The sequence below is a fragment of the Aegilops tauschii genome, chromosome 5 (assembly GCF_002575655.3).
Source record: "Aegilops tauschii subsp. strangulata cultivar AL8/78 chromosome 5, Aet v6.0, whole genome shotgun sequence".
Classification (NCBI taxonomy): domain Eukaryota; kingdom Viridiplantae; phylum Streptophyta; class Magnoliopsida; order Poales; family Poaceae; genus Aegilops; species Aegilops tauschii.
Genome location: NC_053039.3, coordinates 359,378,792 through 359,399,156, shown reverse-complemented (window position 1 = coordinate 359,399,156; position 20,365 = coordinate 359,378,792). Strand labels below are relative to the sequence as shown.

At 46.8% G+C, this 20,365-nt stretch overlaps 4 protein-coding genes across 5 annotated transcripts; 2 read left to right on the top strand and 2 right to left on the bottom strand.

Moving 5' to 3' along the window:
• The first annotated feature begins 592 nt into the window (after positions 1-592).
• LOC109773852 (sulfate transporter 1.2) lies at positions 593-6,262 on the top strand. The gene is made up of 14 exons (XM_020332578.4): positions 593-1,073; positions 2,570-2,928; positions 3,007-3,055; positions 3,150-3,357; positions 3,434-3,608; positions 3,991-4,056; positions 4,145-4,258; positions 4,351-4,467; positions 4,557-4,683; positions 4,775-5,061; positions 5,153-5,343; positions 5,461-5,546; positions 5,640-5,716; positions 5,811-6,262. The coding sequence occupies exons 2-14, from the start codon at positions 2,599-2,601 to the stop codon at positions 5,952-5,954; spliced, it is 1,971 nt and encodes a 656-aa protein (XP_020188167.1). The 5' UTR covers positions 593-1,073; positions 2,570-2,598; the 3' UTR covers positions 5,955-6,262.
• Positions 6,263-6,935: 673 nt separating this feature from the next.
• Positions 6,936-9,675, bottom strand: LOC123493874 (uncharacterized). The gene has a single exon (XM_045228147.1). The coding sequence runs from the start codon at positions 8,698-8,700 to the stop codon at positions 7,735-7,737; it is 966 nt and encodes a 321-aa protein (XP_045084082.1). The 5' UTR covers positions 8,701-9,675; the 3' UTR covers positions 6,936-7,734.
• Positions 9,676-14,848: 5,173 nt separating this feature from the next.
• On the top strand, positions 14,849-19,262 carry LOC109773853 (pentatricopeptide repeat-containing protein At2g20540). Of its 2 annotated transcripts, none has more exons than XM_073500391.1 (4): positions 14,849-16,806; positions 17,257-17,472; positions 17,560-18,621; positions 18,690-19,262. In XM_073500391.1, the coding sequence occupies exon 1, from the start codon at positions 14,863-14,865 to the stop codon at positions 16,534-16,536; it is 1,674 nt and encodes a 557-aa protein (XP_073356492.1). In that variant the 5' UTR covers positions 14,849-14,862; the 3' UTR covers positions 16,537-16,806; positions 17,257-17,472; positions 17,560-18,621; positions 18,690-19,262. The 2 variants fall into 2 exon arrangements, with proteins under 2 accessions (XP_073356492.1, XP_020188169.2); XM_020332580.4 differs by having other exon boundaries at positions 14,851-16,806; positions 17,257-17,411.
• Positions 16,939-18,620, bottom strand: LOC109773854 (uncharacterized). Its single transcript, XM_020332583.3, has 6 exons — positions 18,314-18,620; positions 18,166-18,221; positions 17,999-18,077; positions 17,786-17,924; positions 17,591-17,704; positions 16,939-17,465 (listed from the first exon to the last, which is right to left on the bottom strand). Exons 1-6 carry the CDS (start codon positions 18,616-18,618, stop codon positions 17,274-17,276), a joined length of 885 nt encoding a protein of 294 aa, XP_020188172.2. The 5' UTR covers positions 18,619-18,620; the 3' UTR covers positions 16,939-17,273.
• Positions 19,263-20,365: the final 1,103 nt, after the last annotated feature.

The following is a 20,365-nucleotide window of genomic DNA, read 5'->3' as shown; positions in this document are numbered from 1 at the left end:
ACCACCCCAACCTCCTTGTTTTGGGGAAGGAAATCCCTTGCAAAGCAATCAACATAAATCAAATAAATTGCCAGTAGCAAGAAATCCTTGCAAGCAAACAACAAAATCAACTCACGTGATCGTACATACACAATCTCAATCACATCGTATCTTTCCTTACCGTTGACTATGGATTCCCTTCCCACCACATATCTCAGCATCAACCCAATTAAAATGTTCCTAAGCTGAACTACTATAATAAAGTTGCCTCGTTGCAGCACACATGTATTTAGCTAATATATATACTACCTCCGTCCCAAAATAAGCAACTCACTTTATAATAGGTACATTTCATTACGAATCTAATGACACAAATCTAGTGTTGTAGATGTCGATATATTTTTGTATAAACATGATCAAACTTAACGAAGTTTGACTTGGAACAAACACACGACTTCAATTATTTTTGAAGCGAAATTAGTCCATCTCTCCAAATCACCGGACGGCCCAGCAAGTTGAAATGTACACAGACGGATTCCCTTCCCGTCCCGTCCCGGCAAGCTCCCAGCCGCGCCCCACACGTACGGGCGAAAGCTACACCCTTGGACGGACCATTCCAACACCCTGCCCCACACGCGATTCACTTCACCTCTCGTCTCTCGTCTCTCGTCTCGTCCCGACCACTATTCCACGGTCCAAGCACTGGAACCCATCATCCTTCCCTCGCCGCCGTTGGTCCCCGTAGACCCTGACCGCGGTGCCGTTGACCGACCGGCGTAGGACGGCTCCGGTTCCACGGCCGTGGAGCCCGCGGCGACTTCCCAGCCATTTTGGTTCGGCACGTCCACATCGCCGTCCTCCCTCGTCTCCCGACTCCGTGGTATAAACAACTACCAGCAGAGATCGCGCTACCTTCCATTGCCGCTCTTTTGTCTCTTGGGCTTGTTTGTTTCCCCCGGAAGGCACATCCTCCTGGTTCCTCCAGACGGCATATATCTCCGCTCTCGCCGCAGAGGGATGCGCCATTCGCGGGCCGGTGAATCCTGAGCGCGCGGCGGCTCCATCGACCGATCACAGGAACCACTGTCTATCCGGTAAAATCCCTTCATCCGATGATTCTGATCCATGAACATCTTCTCCCCTCCCCTTCAGTCGTTCTTGGTTCTTTATTTTCTGTACAACTCGTCGCATTTCGTCTGCTACGGCTGCGGCTACACGCTGGGGTTCGATTTTTGTTAGCCGTCAGTTCCTCTGATCGGAAATCCGCAGCTTCTCCATCTCTTTTTTTATGGATGAGAAACAGGCCATTCACCGATACCTTTTGTGCGTTTTTGTGTCAGCGAGTATGCTTCGTGAGTACTTGATTAAATGTCTCACAAAAATTTCAGCTGGCTCGTCGTTAGCATCCTGTAAGTAAGGTGCGACCAAGTGTTCTTGGTTCCATCCACAGCCTAATGAAACTGGCCGAAAATGAAAAATTCTACTGAAAAAGTTACTACCTAGTTTGGTTTTCGGAAAATAAATGTGGTCAGAGCTTCTCTTAGCAATTGGGACTCGTTTAGGTGGAATGGGGACCAGTCACTACTCATGTAAGTAAGAAGATTAAGGTTACCGAATTTTGTAGTAGTATTCTTTAGTTAGATAATAATAAATCAATCCCTTCACTTGGAAACAACTGGCTTTGTTCATCTGTCTGCTCTTCGTCTCAGCTTTGATTTGGAGAATTCTACAGATGTATGGAGTATCTTCTGACATCTTAGTTGGACTATATCAGCCTAGGCACAAACTTGACTCATTTGGCTTTATTAATAGTATTAGTTGCTCATCTGTTACCATTGGGTCAGGATTCAAAGAGAATAGTTGGAACTTTCTGCACCAATTATTGCTTTTTGAATAAGCCTGCTTGGACTTTCAGACCAACACCGGAAAGTCTTGTGCTTACAAGAAACAACAGTGCACCATTATTATCTTTGAATCCTGAAACAGATGGATGTTCACACTGAACTGAACAATACAGTCGACCTTTTTTTTTTACCTTTTACTGTTAGAATGGGACAGTTGGGAGAAACATATGGTTATTCTATATAAGAGTGAGCATCAAATATCAAATAGATTTTTCTATTTGGAAGATATCATAATATGGATTCACTGTTGCTATTCTTAGCTCCTCGTATGAAAAGATTTGCCTGCTAGTTGTCCGAGCTCAAGGTATGTGTTCATCTTGAATAAGCATCGCCTATATTTCTCCCAAAACGAAAATTCAGGATAACCTGTCCTCCACCAACATACTGCTGATTCAATCTCTTTCTAGTACGCAAACTAGTCACGACAAAATTAGTTTACATACTTATCAGTTTACTAGCAATATAAAAAATTAAGTTCAAATTCATTCTATGTTAAGATAGAAAAAAAAGATAAAGCCATTAAACATGATAAATATCGATAGTTTCGATGCATGTAAGGGTCATCGTTTCGTGATGTCATTTTGGTGGTGTTTATATGGTTATAGTTTTTGCAATGTTGAAGTACTGTAAACGTCTAACCTCCATGCCGACTCCAGTTACTAAAATTAACTCAACTGTTTCTCCAGGATAACAAAAAGTTGTTCGAATAGCAGAGATGGTCCATCATATATCTGACGAGGCAGCAGATGAACCTGGCATCACCACACAGACACCCTCCAATGACCCATCTCAAGCACCGCTGGTGTACAAAGTGGGCTATCCCCCTCCGAAGAACTTGGCCACGGAGTTTACAGAAACATTGAGAGAGACTTTCTTCCACGACAACCCGCTGCGTCAGTACAAGGGCCAATCCGGACCGAGGAGGTTCATGATGGGGCTGGAGTTCTTGTTTCCAATATTTGGGTGGGTCAGGGATTACAGTCTCAGCAAGTTCAAAGGAGATCTGATTGCCGGGTTGACCATCGCAAGCCTCTGCATTCCTCAGGTATCATCAAGGATGACTGGTCCACCTTGGCTTTGACCACTTAAACTGTGTCTGACATTGAATGTTGGACTCTAATAGGACATTGGCTATTCGAAGCTTGCTAATTTGGACCCGCAGTATGGGCTTTGTAAGTTACTCCTCTTGATTCTGTTGCGGAGATTTGATGCGAAACATTTAAGCTTGTTTTGCTATCATAATTTACTTTTGTTAGTTGGTTTCAGACTCCAGCTTCATTCCCCCATTGATATATGCTGCAATGGGTAGCTCAAGGGATATAGCGATTGGTCCAGTTGCCGTGGTTTCTCTTTTGATAGGTTCACTTCTACAAGCTGAGGTTGACCATGTCAAAAACAAGGAGGAATACATGCGCCTCGCTTTCACGGCAACCTTCTTCGCTGGTATCACTCAAGCAGCCTTGGGATTTCTAAGGTATATGCAAACATATACTAAAAGCTTGCACATAATGTCACGTGTTGGACTAAGAGTTGGTAATTTTTTTTTTCAGGTTAGGGTTCCTTATAGAGTTCTTGTCACATGCTGCAATTGTCGGATTCATGGGGGGAGCTGCCATTACTATTGCCCTGCAGCAGCTAAAATACGTGTTGGGCATCGCAAATTTTACAAGGAAAACCGACATAGTTTCTGTTATGGAATCTGTCTGGAGATCAGTTCATCATGGGGTACATATCTCATATACTTAGCAGTAACATATCGATTTTATATCTTGATCAGAACATCATGCACTGCATTTTCTGGAATTATAAGAGCATATTTGTAATTCCTAGAACTTAAAAACATTTTCATTATTAATAGAAGTACATCATGCCATGTCGATATGGAAATAACTTATGTGGGGAAAAAATATTTTTGCAAGTGCTGAATTGTTTTTGGATCTTTGGAGCTCATCTTTATATTCATTTGGAAGTGGGCAGGTGAATTTGTTCCCCTCTTTTTTGTGGATCTTCCCGCGCCAGGAAGGGATTAGCATAGGCTTAAGATAGTACTACTGTCTGTCTGAGTTATCTAGAGTACTAACAAGGAGATGCTTGTATATATATGCAGTGGAACTGGCAGACAATTGTGATTGGTGTATCTTTCCTGGTTTTCCTTCTGTTTGCGAAGTATATCGTAAGGATTCTTTGTTCCTTGTACCTTTACAACACATTTAACATTTTAAAAATTTATTTCATCCACTAAGGATGTTTGATTTACACAGGGAAAGAAGAATAGGAAGCTTTTCTGGGTGCCAGCTATTGCTCCTATAATATCAGTGATTCTAGCAACATTTTTTGTATACATTACTCGTGCCGACAAGCAAGGTGTTCAGATAGTAAGTGACTAAGTCAGTAAAATTCAGGCTCAGTTGTGTGGACCATACACTGTTTGTCATGGATGAAAATTTTGTTGTCACTTGGTTATCAGGTAAAGCACATTGAACAGGGAATCAACCCATCATCAGTACACAAGATTTATTTCACCGGTCCATTTGTCGCAAAAGGCTTCAAGATCGGTGTTGTTTGCGGCATAGTTGGTTTGACAGTATGTATTCTGATATGAACACATATTTGTTTTTCCTGTCATGTGCATCTCCAGATTTCTCATCAATCTGTGTGTGACTACTTCATCAGGAAGCTGTAGCTATTGGAAGGACATTTGCTGCTATGAAGGACTACCAGCTAGATGGAAACAAGGAGATGGTAGCACTTGGAACCATGAACATAGTAGGATCAATGACATCTTGCTATGTCACAACAGGTAGCTTCACCCTTTTCCGCCGAACAGAGCTGACAGTAAACTGTCTGGAAAATACAGTGCCAAAATCTATATCCTGTATTTTCTTTTTCAGGTTCTTTCTCACGTTCGGCAGTTAACTTCATGGCTGGCTGCAAGACTCCTGTATCCAATGTGGTTATGTCAGTGGTGGTTCTTCTTACCTTGTTGGTCATCACACCGCTATTCAAATACACACCAAATGCAATCCTAGGGTCGATCATTATTTCTGCGGTGATCGGCCTTGTGGACTATGAAGCAGCAATTCTCATCTGGAAAGTTGACAAATTGGACTTCATTGCTTGCATGGGAGCATTTTTCGGTGTTGTTTTTGTATCCGTTGAGATTGGCCTCTTGATTGCTGTAAGTACCAAGCATATCTTTGATTTAAAAATAATAATGTGTCATGTCTTTTTGCGGAGACATAAGTAGAACTTGTTCTGGATATTACCAGGTAGCAATCTCATTTGCCAAGATACTTCTACAAGTAACAAGGCCAAGGACAGCCCTACTTGGGAACCTTCCCGGCACCACAATATACAGGAACATCAGCCAGTATCCAGAAGCAAAACTTACTCCCGGGGTGGTGATTGTGAGGGTTGATTCTGCTATTTATTTTTCCAACTCTAATTATGTCCGAGAAAGGTAAAGATGATAAATTTACCACACATTATATTTTGAATTTGAAGAATGGTAAAAAAACGCACACATGAATTCAGTAACTTCAGCCTCATAGGCCTGATATCTGGTGCTCCATGGCAGAATTCTTAGGTGGCTGACAGACGAAGAAGACAGAGCTAAAGCACTGGGGTTGCCTAAAATCAGTTCCTTGATTGTGGAAATGTCGCGTAAGTAGAATTATATGTTGGTCTCAGAAGTTTCACACTATTTGTTTTTTCAATCATTGTACTGAAGCAGTCTGGTGAAAAATGCTGGTGCAGCGGTCATCGACATCGATACAAGCGGCATACATGCTCTTGAAGATCTGTACAAGAATCTTCAGAAAAGAGATATGCAGGTACACCCATTCAAGCTACACACACTTTCAGAAAACTATAATCTTGTTTCACAGGGCAGCTGATAATGTTGTTTTGTATTGTGTGTTTTGGCAGCTCATTCTGTCAAATCCTGGTTCCGTCGTCATAGAAAAATTGCAAGCATCGAAGCTCACCGAGCACATTGGAAGCAGTCATATATTCCTTGCAGTCTCTGACGCCGTGCGATTCTGTACGACGAAGTCGATGCAGGAACCGTGAGAGAAGTAGTTCGGCGGAATGGCTGGTGGTGCCATGGTGCTAGTGTTGAGAATAGTTTTTGTGCTCCCTGTGATCTAAGGTGGGCAGCGCAAGATGATGTGGCGTTGTGGCCAATGTAGAAACATATAATAAGGTAAGGCAATTACGGGAGCCTCTCCCATTATAAGATGTTCTAACTTTTTTCTGGAACAATGTATATAGCCGTATATTAGTGTGTTTGTTCACTCATTTCAGTCCATGTGTAGTCCATATTGAAATATTTAAAACATCTTATAATAGTGAACGGAGGGAGTAGAAGATAAGGTTTAGAAGTGCTCCTCTACTGAGTATGAAGGAAGTAAATTTTTGGAACTCATGGCGGATCTTCCACAAGTATGTACAGATATACATAAAGGATCAACGTGGGATCTCGGTGCATTTCTTTTTCTTGATCAAACGAGAGGCCTCCCTCTCCCATTTTATTAAGAGAAACCAAGGTTCACAACTACTACTAGGGTTCTCGTTACCCCACACACGACATACTATCTTACATGACCGGGGATCACGACGAACCCCAGCCCAGCACCTCAAAGGATCATGCGAGATCCCAAAATAAAAGCAGAGCACATACCAGCTGAACCGGGGCACCCACACAACATTTCAGATACTAGGGTACAACATACAGTAGTTGGAAGCAAAACCTAACACATCATAGCTAAAGCAAGAACTAGATAACGGCTGAGGCAGCAGCAACGACGAAGAAGGTAAGCCACCGGGATCTCAGTGCATGCTCATACATGATCAAGCATCGACGGATGCAATGTTGGCATCGTTGCAGAACCGTCCGCACGCATCTCCAGCCGTTGGCCCCCCAGGGGCGCCTAAAATCGCCGCCTGGGGGTGAGCCGGCGCAAAAAATGGCCCTGGGGACGAGTTGGTCCCCAGCCGCCCGGCCTAGGACCGCCCCAGGCGCGTTTAAAAAAAGGCAAAAATATAGCAAAGTTCGGCGAAGTTCGGCATATATTACATAATAGTCGCGGATTTTTATTACATAATATATCTAATTAAAAAGAAACTGGCTAAACGCGGAGTAGTCGCCGTCGTCGCCGCCATCCTTGCCGCCGTCATCGTCGTCGGGCTTCTCCTCCTTGACGCGGCCGTCCCTGGTAGACCCCTGACCGGCGTCGCCAACGCGAACTGGTGGCGGCGGCGCGTCGTCGTCGTCGCTGTCCTCGATGACGACGACTCCTCCTTCGTCGCGGCCCCGGCGGCGCTGCGCGAATCGCCGCAGGGCGGCGCACTGGCGCTCCCTCGCCATCTTTAGGGAGTCCGCGCGCGCCCATTCCAGGGCCACGTCGTCGTCGAGCTCGACGTTGCCGCCGTGCTCCGTCTTCACCGCGGGGAGGCCCGGCTCCGTCTTCACCGGCGCCAGCCCCGGCTCCGTCTTGGGCTTGACGAAGCGCGGAGGAGCCGACGAGGAGGCGCGCCGGCCGCCCTCGTTGATGACGATGCCGGCGCTGTGAGTGCGCCGGCCGAGCGGCGTCTCCGCCGCGGGCTCAGCCTTGACGCCGAGCAGTGCCGGAGGAGTGCGAGGAAGAGCGCGAGGAGGAGGAAGAAGAGGAGGCGCCGAACCTCTTGGGCAACCATTGCCCGTCGCGTCGGCGGTGAGCCGTGGCCGTGGCTGCCGCCCTCGCCGGGGGGTATGCCAACGGCGGGTCGTTGCCGCCCTCGAGGTACGTCAAAACACCCTCGAGGGTGCGGCCGGGGACACCCCACCACAGGTGGCGTCCCTCGCTGTTCTTCAGGCCGGCCACCACCGGCGCGCCGTTGGTGGACGCCATCCTCTGCTGTTGCCGGCGCTGGAAGTATGCCGTCCACGCCGCTTGGTTGTCGGCGGCGTACTCGGGGAGGGAGAGTTGGGCGTCGGTGAGAGAGGCGCGCACGACCTCGACCTCGTCGGCGAAGTAGGACGGTTTCGCCACGGCGTCGGGCAACGGGGGAATGGGCGCTCCCCCGTTGCTGAGTCTCCACCCCGTCGGCCCGACGCGCATGTCCGGCGACGCCGGGATGTTTGCCTGGAACAGGAGCCAAGACTCCTGTTCGCGGAGCGAGCGGCGGCCGAAGCCGTTGGCCGCCGCCTCATCTCCGGGGAATCGATCGGCCATCGGGAGAGGGAGGGCTCGACGGCGGCGCTCGGAAGAGGTAGAGCTCGGCGGCTAGGGCTAGGGCTGGTGTGGCCAGAGGCGAGGGAGGCCACCTGCTTATATAGCCGCACCGCGCCCGTGTGTACGCGTGCGAGGGAGGGGAGGCGTCGGCGCGCCGCCCGTGAGGAATCAATGATAAGGCTGACCGGCGGCAGCCTTGCCATTGATTCCCCGCGGGAAACCGAGGCATTGGGGGGAAGACGACGCGCGGTGTCGCTGACGCGCCGGGCCCGCGGCTCTTTCGCGCCAAAACCGCTCGCCCCGGCGCCCCAGCGCGGCGGGTTCGACTTGGGTCCGCCGGCGCTAATTTCGGCCCAGGCCGGCAAAAATCGGGCTCCTGGGGGCGCGACTGGGCCGATTTTTCGACACTGGCGTGAAAAAATCGCCTGGGAAGGCCTTTCTGAGGACGCGGCTGAAGATGCTCTAAGACGGCACACATTGTAACAGTTTCTTGAGCTGTTGCCCTTGCAGCAGCTCTTGCCCTCTACCACTTGGATTTGTCCCGGGACAAGTCCCAGTATGAGTGCACACATGATCACGCTCTTGAAATGCTTGCTCTCCATGGCTGCCTTCCCTGCTGCGAAAACGCACAGGAACAAGACTCGTATGGCCCCAATTTATAGGAGACGATGCTCCGCATGGGCAGTGATTATTAAGAAGTGATGTGCATAAATGAGCCGTGCTCTGCTGAGAGCCACGTACACGGTTGAGATCGTCTACGTGTGCGATGCGTACCCTACGCGATCATGCGGTGCCCGCTAACTCCTACCTGCCTCGTGCATTAAGTTTTCACGTGCACCCTCTTGTGTTATGGCCGACTACGATGTTTTTAGGTGTATTTTACTTTACTCTTGTGTTTTGGACAGATACGTAGCCACTCGACCCGTTGTCCTCGTCGATGGTACCTCGCCCTCATTAGCTTCCGTGTTCTTTTTCTTTTTTCTTTTTTTAAGGCAAAACTTCCGATCGATTCATCATCAATTATGACAGTACAATGAACACCAAAAATAATAAAATTACATCCAGGTCCGTAGACCACCTAGCGACGACTACAAGCACCGAACTAAGCCGAAGGCGCGCCGCCGTCATTGCCCCTCCCTCACAAGAGCCGGACAAAACTTATTGTAGTAGACAGTCGGAAGATCGTCGTACTAAGTTCCTATAGGACCAGCGCAACAGAACAGCAACCGCCGCCGATAAAGAATAGCATAGATCGGAATGATCCAACCTGAAAACACATGAACATAGACGAACTACGACCAGATCCGAGCAAATCTACCAAGGACAGATCCGCCAGAGGCACACCTCCACACGCCCACCGATGATGCTCCATCGGGACAGGGGCTACACGGGGAGAACCTTATTCCATCTTTAGAGAGCCGTCGCCGTCTCGTCTTCCTTAGCAGGACACAAACCCTAAAAAAACGCGAAAAAACAACTGAAAACAGAGCCCTCCCGCAGGCAAGGGCAGAGATCCACTGCAATGCCATGGCCCTAAGGCCACCGCAGACGATGGAGACCGACGTCCGACAACGGCATCGCTGGCAGGAATTGGGGGAACCCTAGACCTTTTTTGAGGAGGAGGCGGCTGCGTCTCAGCAATTCTATGGCACAAGTTAGCATCTAGGAAAAATTTTCTTCTTCTTCTTCTTCTTCTCTCTTATATGTTCCTCCTGTGCCTTCGTTTACAGTTCATGAGTGTGTGCTGGACATCGGCTAGGCGAGCAGAGCGAGTACTTGTGCTTATTTGATATTTTTTTATTATTTGCGGACCTGTTCGGTAGATGGATTTAGTTTTGCTGTATTTGTAGATCTAGTTAGGATGCATTCTGCGAAGCCGAAGCAATTATATTTTTGGTGATTTTTATTTTATTTTATTTTGAAACTAGCGAAGTGATCCGCTCGATGCGCGGGCTAGAAATACTTTTAACTATTTATTTCTATTGTTGATCTATAAGAACATGATGGGTTTAGTAGTCAACGATTGTAAATTATGTACATATTGTTGAAATATGGAAAAATGCTTGATGTTTTGTAGTGCAAGGAAAATGTTAAAGTACGTATTAATATATATTTTTTGAAAATTGGTTCCTCCTTTATTCAGTCAGCAGAGTAGCATCGTTTACAACAAAGGGAATCCATCTAAGATACTAGGGGAAGAGTACTTAGCTAGCCTTAATACATTGTGTTTAGTTAGTAAAAGGTGCCTGTTTCCCCCGCAAAAAAAGCAAACACATTTTGGAGCATCGATTTTGTTTTTTGTTACATTTTACAGGTTGTTATCTGGTGATGAAATTTTGCAAGCTATCAAAACATTTGTCAAAGTTTCACACACAATTTTGTTTTTGATTTTTTTTTCATTTTGTTTTGATTTTACTGTTCATCCGAGCTCACATGAGCTCGGGACTAGAAAAGCACTTTCGCTTACACGTATTACATGCGTATAATTCAGGTGCCATACATCAGAATTTAAGATCTACAAACAATCATGAAGAAACTATGACACATTACTTGCAATATGCTGTCAGGAGCTTAATGGAGATGCATAATGCAAAAGCATGCCATGCATCCAACTCTTCTTCTCTTCAAATCCCCTTTTCCCTACACTTTGAAAATCCTACAACACAAACTTGAAGAAACATACCACTAAATCAAGATGTTGCAACATTTCAACACTACTACCCTGAACTTTCTCCCTCCAGCCACAGAGTTAGAGAAGTATATATCGGATGTGATATAAAATACCTCTGTACAAACAGTGATCGTTTATGGCATGGGCTGAGCATGATCGTGCCAAGAGTACTCTCGTGCCAACATGGAACTGAAACCTCGGCTATGAATAAAAGCTAGAATCAACGCAATGTGTACATAAATCCACTGTTGTTTTGAAGGACTAAAATCACTAAGACTGGCCATGAGCTTATTATTTTCTTCTCCACTTTGATCTCTTGTGCTCCTTCTTGACATTACGCTTGCTAGTTGTAGCACGTATTAAGAAATACTTTACAAGAAATTTTAGTCTGTTAAAGAAACTGCAAAAGCCCCCACAAAAAAAAGAAAATTGCATAAGCTCAGTGGAATAGTTATAGTTAACACTTCTTTAGGACAATAATAATCCAGAAATACCCTCAAGCAGTTGCAAGTTTTTTCTATCTACTAGTGGGGGACATTGGAGTAGGTTTTGCAGTTGTTTCTGTGTGTTTTTAGAATAAGTTGTTTGTGTTTGTTTGGTTGTCATGTTTTTGTTGCGTTTGTTGTGTTTTCAACATGATCGAGCGGACTTGTTGTACCGATGTCCGAGTGTGCTCATGTACCGGTATTCTCTAGGTTTTCTTCTAATTAACCTTGAAACAACCCGACGGTTTCACAAAAATAGTTAGTCCCGCAGGAAGTTAAAGCCAATACCATCATGCAAACTAATTGAGCAAGACAATAAAAAAGAAGAATTGGGCATGCAAATGATTAGAGTTACTGCAAGACTGCATCGAAACGACGACACTGTAGTGACTACCTCTACACGACCACACGGTCCTGGTAAAACCGATGTGCACTCAATGGGTTTCCTTCGGTCTTGGCAGAACCGATGGACTCATCGCCGATGGCACCTGACGTCCGCAAGCTGCATGGCCAACGTCTGCAACTTTGTCATAGTGCATTTTTGTGTGCCATCGACTTTGTGCGGTTTCATTGTTCACAACCACTACACCATCAGTCATGACTACCTTGACCACGACTACATCATCATGATCGGCTACCTCAACATCGACACACAGGGTTATGTCTATAGCTACTCACCGGCAACAAATCCAGTCAACAGTGTCCATGTCGTCACTAATGTCCATGCCACTCCCGCTACGACTGCAAGAGAAATAGACGAGAGACAAGGAAGGCACCGGGGACGCAGTCACCGCCCTAGGCGCCGACCCGTCAGGGATAGTTGATGATGGCGCAATTGAAAATACGACGAAAGCACAAGACTTCAAATTCAGTTGCAATTCTTTGCTTCACTCTCGCTACGACTGTTGGGGGAAAAATATCAGGTACTCCCACCCTTGGGTGCTCCCGGTGCACCGATGCCGAAAAACATTTTAAAAGTGTTTGAAAAATTCTGAAAAAAAGTTAGCGCAGTCACACAACATCGATGTATCTTGTCACAAAATTTCAAATTAAAATTTGAAACATTGCTCGAGATACAAAAATGACAAATTTGACATCAATGTGATAATGGGCCAAATCTAAAGCCCAACTTATGTTATGTACTATTTACCGTGGAATTTGTCATTTTTGTATCTCGAGCAATGTTTTGAATTTTGATTTGAAATTTTGTGACAAGATGCATCGATGTTGTGTCAATGTGCTGAGTTTTTTTTCCAGAATTGTTCGAATATTGTTAAAATGTTTTTCGGCATCGGTGCATCGGGAGCACCCCAAAGGGTGGGAGTACCTGATATTCTCCCGACTGATGGGGAGTTAGAAGTGTAATTGGGTTTAAATATAGAGATAAGGAGATAGAGATAGAATATGTTTAACCATGTATTATCTTTCTTGTTCCAAGTCTCTCTCCCTTATATCGCACCTCTATATATATCTCATACGAGGGTCAGATCAATACAACACAAATATTAGCATCCTGCAATTTCAACACACTACACCCATAGGGAAGAAGGCCAACGAGTGGTTGCCATGGGTGGGGCACACGATACCCACAAGAAGCCTGTGCTGCTCATCTCACGCGGCGATGGCGCTGCTTATGTCTACGACCTCCCGCCGTTCAAGCCAAGAGGTCGGATTCACTGAAACAGTAAGGTTAGAGATAGAGAGGATGCACGAGCTATTTGCATGACGACTTGGGGAATAAGAAGGTCATGGCTTCCAACTCTTGCTTGTGTTGTCCTAAGAAGGAGCCGAAGGTTCAAGTGGATCCTCGGACACTGAGGGTCAAGCATCTAATCAATCATATCGTGTTCTTAATGGATGTAACCAAACGTTGTTTTGTGAAAGCAACTTTTAATCCAAACAAAGAATTGCACTATGAACTTACGTTAATAGAAAAATGAACTAAAACTAATTTTCCTAAAAATTCTCCTAAAACTTATCTTCTGAAAATCTTACACTAATTCTCCTAACCAAACAACCACTAAGCTTAAGCTGCAACACTAATTTTATTTTTGAAAAGAAAGTTGAAACCCTCGGTCTATGCATCAATACGACACACACAATCAATTTTTTTATTAAAATTGATGCTAGGCAACGAGGTTAAAATCGTCACCAAGTTGAGTACAAGATTGACGACCATGATAGAACCATTACAAGATCTGAAATTAACACCGATGACAAAATCTACTTCTTACGCAACGCCTCAGAAAGAGATATACGCCCAAACGCCCTCGTCGGCATGTACACCCGAAGATGACAAGGACAAGGATCTTCATCCGAAATCCAACCAGTGAAGACCAACACATCAGCAAGTAAACGATGTTTTCAACAAGGTAAGACGAAAGTTCGTCGCCGTTGAGCCCGACTAATAAAAGCCATCGCAAGGGTTTGTCACCCCGGACACGAAGTAATGTGCTCCAACACCAGAGCGAGGGGGTGTTCCAGTGCTAATCCTGAAGGAAACCAATCTGTTTGGAATATTATATGGCGTTCAAATGTTCCTCTACGTATGAAGCATACGGCTTGGCGTGCGGCAACGGGTGCATTAGTGACTACAACTTGCATGCAATATAGGCACTTGACACAGCGTGGAACTTGTTTACTCTGTGGTATAACCAATGAGGACAGCTACCATGCACGTAGTGTTTGGGAGGGTATGAGGCGTGTTTGGTCTCTCCCCACGATCATCTCTTTGTTAATAGTGGGCAGGAATGGTTGCTTAATTTATTGCTTAACTGCAATGAGGTAGAGAGGGATCGAGTACTAATACTCATCTGGCATATATGGCAATTACGTAATGATCTTACTCATGATAAAAAGTTCCCCCAGTGGATATTACTGTTGACTTTTTAGTGAGCTATATGAATTCTATTTGTGATGCCAAGAAGTTGAGCACTAAGGAAATACTCAAAGGGAAAATGCCGGTTGCTGATTGGGCTTTGCCCGAAGTGAGAATTAATCCTGCTCATAAGCCTTGGCCACCTCCTACTACAGACTCCGTTGCTCTATCAGTTGATGGATCTTTTTCAGTTGATTCTGGCGCCGCAGCCGTAGGGATGATTCTACGGCGACACGATGGATCAGTTATTTTTGCAGCGTACCTGTATGTTTTCAATTGCAATGATGCATTGAAAGTGGAGATACATGCCCTTATGCAAGGGATGGCACTTGCTATACAACACTCCAATTTTCCAGTGATTGTTTAATCCGATTCTAGTGTGGCGTTATCAAGTTTGACAAGAGATGGATTGATTCGTTCTGCCTATGGACATCTCATAGCTGAAATTAAGGCGTTGATGAGGGATAGGGAGTTTATTCTTCAGAAATTAAATAGGGATCAGAATAGAGTTGCTGGCCGCTTGGCAAATTATAGTCGTGTAGAGTGTATCATCGCTGTGTGGATGCATCTAGGACCACCAAGTATCAAGGATCTTTTGCCTCTCGACTGTAACTCTATCCATTTGGAATAAAACTCCTTTTTCATCGGAAAAAAAGCACCAGAGCGAGGGTTTTTCGCTGCAAAACCAGTTGAGCTGCGATCTGCAAACCGCGCGACACATTTTCGCCCCATGGGAAGCAAATCGAAGCTGCGGCAGAAAACCATTCCCGCGGAGAAGCAGGAAACACGCCACGCAGAGGCGGAGCCAAAGCCAACCATGTCTAGCCAAGCCCCTCGTCGTCCTCCTCCTCCTCGCCTCCCACCCAACCTGCCCCCTCACGTCCCCTACTCCCGCGCGCTGCAGCAGCGCCTCTACCTCCTCGCGCAGCACGCCGGCCGCCGCCGCCTCCACCCGGCCGGCGCCACCTCCCTCCGCGCGCTCGACCAGCTCCACGCGCAGCTCCTCCTCAACGGCTTCCACCGCAAGCGCTTCCTCCTCGCCAAGCTCATCTCCCTCGCCGCCGCCGCCGCCGACCTCCCCCGCGCCGAGGCCCTCTTCCTCTCCTCCTCCTCCTCCTCCTCCTCCCCCACCCTCGCCAACCTCCTCCTCCGCGCCGCGGCGGCTTCCCGCGCGCGGCCTCGCCAGCTCCTCTCCCTCTTCTCCCGCCTCGTCGGCCGCCACGGGTTCCGCCCCAACGCCTTCTCCTTCTCCACGCTCTTCGCCGCGCTCTCCGGCGCGGGCGCGGTCGCGGCCCCCCACGGAGGCGCCCTCCACGCGAGCGCGCTCGCCGGCGGGTTCGCGCCGTCCAGCTCGCACGTCATGACCAGCCTCCTTGACATGTACGGCGCGGCCGGGCAGCTCGTGGATGCCAGGAAGGTGTTCGACGAAATGCGGGACAGGACCGCGGCCGCGTGGAACTGCATGCTTTCTGCTTACGTGCGGTGCCGTGAGGTGGATGTGGCTCTGCGTTTCTTCGGTGAGATGCCTGGGAGGGACGCGGTGGCCTGGACGACGGTGATAGCTGGGTGTGCCAGTGCTGGGAGGGCGGCGGAGGCGGTTGATCTGTTCTGGAGCATGAGGAAGGCAAGGGTCAAGGATGACTCGGTGACGATGGTTGCCTTGCTGACGGCGTGTGCGGAGTTGGGGGACCTGCGTCTCGGGCGATGGGTACATGCACGGGTGGACCAGGAAGGCCATTTGCAGCGGACGGTGTCGCTAGACAATGCCCTCATCCATATGTATGTCAAGTGTGGGGCTGTGGAGGATGCGCACCGCATGTTTCTCGGGATGCCGAGGCGGAGTACCATCTCATGGACTACAATGATTTCCGGGCTCGCGGTCCATGGTCGTGCCGAGGAGGCTCTAGAGTTGTTTAACAGGATGGAGGAACGTCCTGATGGCACGACACTGCTCGCTGTGCTGTCTGCGTGCAGCCATTCAGGGAAGGTTGGCGACGGACGGCAATACTTTGAGAGCATGGAAAGAGTTTATGGGATCGCCCCAGAGATACAGCATTATGGATGCATGGTCGACATGCTCTGCCGCAGCAGACGATTGCATGAAGCACTCGAGCTCGCGGAGGCAATGCCATTGCAATCTAATGAGGCCGTGTGGGGTGCACTATTGAGTGGATGCAAGAGGGAAGATAATCTTGAGCTTGCAGCCAAAGTAATTGATAGATTGACTGAGCTACAGCCTGATCGAGCAGCTGGGCACCTTGTGCTCCTGTCAAACATGTATGCGGGTGTTGGTCAGTGGGAGCAGGCTCGGATTGTGAGGGAAAGAGTGGCTGCACTGCATGCCGGGAAGCCTGCTGGAGGGAGCTGGGTTAATCAAAACGAGACCAGCATGTTGGTAGCATGAGCTCAACAAATTGTTTGGTTTCACTCACAAAATTTCACATGAAACATTGGGGCTTTGTGTTCCACATTTAAAATGCAGTAATTATCACAACTGGAGGGAGCACTGCAACGTTGCAACCATCAGGTGTTTGCATTGACGTTTATATTGACACAGTAATAGAAAAAAGTTCAGATCTAGACAAGATAAAATGATCAGTCTGCCACACACTTTCTTTTGACTTCTGGTGCAACTGTAGAATTATGCATCAGTTTCCATCTTCGCTGCGTCAAGGTTAGAACATGATACATTTGACTTGCTATTAATGGTTCTAAACTTCTGTTTGCAGTACTTGCCAGATAATAAGTTAATAACAATGCTAGAAATATGTATGGCTCCGTAAATTATAGTTGTAATGATGAGGTCTTTGAAGCGTAAACTTCTCTGTCCATCTTAATTCATTTTTGTAGGAAAAAGTGTCATGACAGCCCAGCCTGCTGTCACAGTAATAATTAAACACCAATTGAAAATCATAGCAGAACTACATGCACAAGCTTACCTAGTTCGTCTCATTTTCTTTGCTAAATCTTTCTGAGAGATACGAAAGCAGTCTTCTGTTCTCAATTTGAACAATGCTCCTCTATGTAACCTATTCTGTACACTGTTTTTTTATATCGGCAAGTTGATAGTTGCTGAATCTAACTCCTTCTGGATAAACTGAAATCAACTATTCGTTGGTAGCAGCAGGGTTGGTTCCAGTGTCACCCGAGAAGCTTATTGCATGTGCCAATGCCAATAGCAGCAGCAAGATGCCATGCAGCATGGATATAGGGTGTCTCTGGGAAGTAATCGTCGGCAATAAACAGCGCACCTCCCAAAAGAGATGACATCTTGTGCAGGTTATGTACCGTTCTGAGCTCTGGTTCAACTGATGCTCTCTTTGCGAAGGAAACCTGCCATGTAAACAGTTTGATTTATCCAGCAGTTTTCTTTCAACAAAGACTTGCTTAACAAGCGCTGATCATTGAAATGGTTTGTTTTATACAGAACAATCTGCCAGGTCATTAGGATTACTTGCCTCCATCATCCCGGTGTGGACAGCTGAAACCATGAAAGGCTGAAACGGCAGCAGCAATGTTGATGCTGCCATCAGTAGTCCTGGGTTCTCATTCCTGACTGCCCTGGATAAACACTGCATAGAAAGCATATATGTTTGCCATGATGTGCAAATTTCGATAACTGAACAACGTTTCAGTGAGAAAATATGACTCACCAACGTAGTGGTGGCGATCATAGTATAGTCGGCCCATCGCAGGATTTTCCTGATTTCTCCTCTGGAGGAATGATACAGGCCTGAAGCTATTCCTACTCCAACCAGCGAGTTAGCGTAGATGGCAGCGTTCAAGTTCTTCCTGCGGCACCGACTTTTCTTATTAGATACAAACTCAGAAGACAAAGAATCATCCTGTCTCAGATGATGTCTTGCCTTGGTGTATGCAGTCCAAGGATGATGAAGGGCAGAGAGGTGACAACATTTGCAAAAGTTTCACCAGCATGCTTGTCACCTGTTAAACACAAAACTGTCAGACAAGAGGCATCACTTGGCAAATAAGATATTGCGGCACCGGTTGCTCGGGATGGAAGCTGCCGTACATGTAATGCTACAGTGGATAGGCTTCAAGCATGAGGGCCTTTGCTGCCACAGTCGTCTGCAGTTGTTGCAAACACAGGGTGTCAGATGGCATCTGCTTAGTGGTCTGGTGTTTGTTGAGTGCATTGCTCCTGATTAATGAAAGCTCACCGTATCTGCAGTCTTTGATGTCGTTGCGCGACTGCTCCACCGCCGTTTTGGTGTTCACAAGTTGGCGAATCGGTGAAGGTGGTCCGGACGGCTTCACCTTCGCACTGTGTCTGCGGCGGTCGACGAGCAATCTGTATGCCGTAGAGCCCATCCAAGATGCCTGGGGGGTTTCTACCCCTCTGGACACACATTTTTGCTTTGCCCCTCCTATAGCAGTGGAGGGTCGATTTATACTCCTGAGGCCTGCAGGAGCAGGATGGAGTTAGACATGGATGAACATAGCCGTGGTCAGTTCTTCGATTCATCTGGTGAGCTCTAACAAATTTTCTTCTTTCTTTGGTTGCGGCTGGAAGAAACTAATGCAGTAAGATTGTAGGAAGCGCACCTTAGCTATGCACGGCTGGCTACCCGAGATTGCGGCGGACCTTCTGCCTCTTCTCCGGCGGGCGTTGGTGGCTGGCCCGGCCGGCGACGGCAAGGGGAATAAATAGCGTATGGGTGGGAAGTTCTTGGAAATCCTGGCGCGGCTCGAGAGACGCAAGTCATGTGTGGGGAGCAGAGGATGCCGATTCCAAACGGATCTTCCCTCCGCAGCGCGGCCGTGGGGTTCGTCCCGGTCCGAATATCCTCTCGCCCACGGCGCGGCATCGTCAAAACTTAGATGGAAGACAATTCCATGCAGGCAAAATACTTACGCGGATTCTGAATGGTGCCAACCGAGCGATTAAGACGCAAAACAAAGTAGAAAAAGGACGCAAACAAAGTTGAAAACTTGGGCTGGTGGAACTCCGGAACGTCTTGCGACCGCGCCAGTTTCTGCTGGGCGGAGGCGTGAAAGGTACCACTAAAAACGAAACTTTGGCGAGCCTCCTAGGAGGCTCGGTAATTATTGCATTGAGTGAAATGCATCTACTTTCTCCATCTATATATAAGGCCTAATATATTTTTTGAGGGTCCTTTGACCATGAATTAGAGCAGTAATATATGACATGCGTGTTACACAAAGCATACTGTTAAATTCATATGTGAAAGGAATTTTTAATGATATAATTTTTATATCATACATCTCATATATTGTTAATCTTGTCAATGATCAAATACAACCTCAAAAACCGTATTAGGCCTTATATATACGGTGGAGGGAGTACAACCACCATACTTATTAGTACGCGTGCAGACTCAGGAACATCGACACTGTTGGTCATCAAACTTGCTATGTTACTAATTTATGTTATTATCTTCACAATGGGTAATGTGGTATCATGCAAGTCTTCATTTATTTAGATGTATACTTTTTTGCAATGTGATGTGTTATGTTACGATAACATATTATGTTACCACAAACACCTCTCTCATCATTAACTACATGTCACATAAGCAAACTTTCCTTAGGGTGGGCTATGTTACTAGCTAAGCTACTCCCACTATGACCAGCTGTAACGCCCACGATGCGGCTATATCTCCCACGTGTCGAGGCACGACTTAGAGGCATAACCGCATTGTGGTTTTGTCGCAAGAAGGGTCATCTTCACACAATCCCATGTAATGAACAAGAATGGGATAACGAGAGTTGGCTTACAATCGCCACATCACACAATACATAAAATAATTCATACATCATCCAAAATCCACACATAGACCGACTGCGGTCAAATCCAAATGAAAAATAAGATAACCCCAAATGCTAGATCCCCGATCGTCCCAACTGGGCTCCACTACTGATCATCAGGAAAAGAAACATAGTAACGACCACGTTCCTCGTCGAACTCCCACTTGAGCTCGGTTGCGTCATCTGCACTGGCATCGTCGGCACCTGCAACTGTTTTGGTAGAATCTGTGAGTCACGAGGACTCAGCAATCTCACACTCGCGAGATCAAGACTATTTAAGCTTGTAGGAAAGGATGGTGTAATGAGGTGGAGCTGCAGCAAACACTAAGCATATATGCTGGCTAACATCCGCAAATGAGAGCGAGAAGAGAAGCAACGCAACGGTCGCGAAGTTAGGAATGATCAATAAGTGATCCTGAAACTACTTACGTTCATGCATAACT

Excerpts from the sequence above, each read along its gene's own strand:
- LOC109773852 (XM_020332578.4), top strand. The coding sequence starts at position 2,599 with ATGGTCCATCATATATCTGACGAGGCAGCAGATGAACCTGGCATCACC. Across the intron at positions 3,358-3,433 it reads GCAGCCTTGGGATTTCTAAG|GTTAGGGTTCCTTATAGAGT; the intron begins GTATATGCAAAC and ends TTTTTTTTTCAG. Across the intron at positions 3,609-3,990 it reads GGAGATCAGTTCATCATGGG|TGGAACTGGCAGACAATTGT; the intron begins GTACATATCTCA and ends ATATATATGCAG.
- LOC123493874 (XM_045228147.1), bottom strand. The coding sequence starts at position 8,700 with ATGGAGAGCAAGCATTTCAAGAGCGTGATCATGTGTGCACTCATACTG.
- LOC109773853 (XM_073500391.1), top strand. The coding sequence starts at position 14,863 with ATGGGAAGCAAATCGAAGCTGCGGCAGAAAACCATTCCCGCGGAGAAG.
- LOC109773854 (XM_020332583.3), bottom strand. The coding sequence starts at position 18,618 with ATGAATCGAAGAACTGACCACGGCTATGTTCATCCATGTCTAACTCCA. Across the intron at positions 18,222-18,313 it reads CATCAAAGACTGCAGATACG|ACGACTGTGGCAGCAAAGGC; the intron begins GTGAGCTTTCAT and ends CAACAACTGCAG. Across the intron at positions 17,925-17,998 it reads CTTGGACTGCATACACCAAG|GAAGAACTTGAACGCTGCCA; the intron begins GCAAGACATCAT and ends TCGGTGCCGCAG.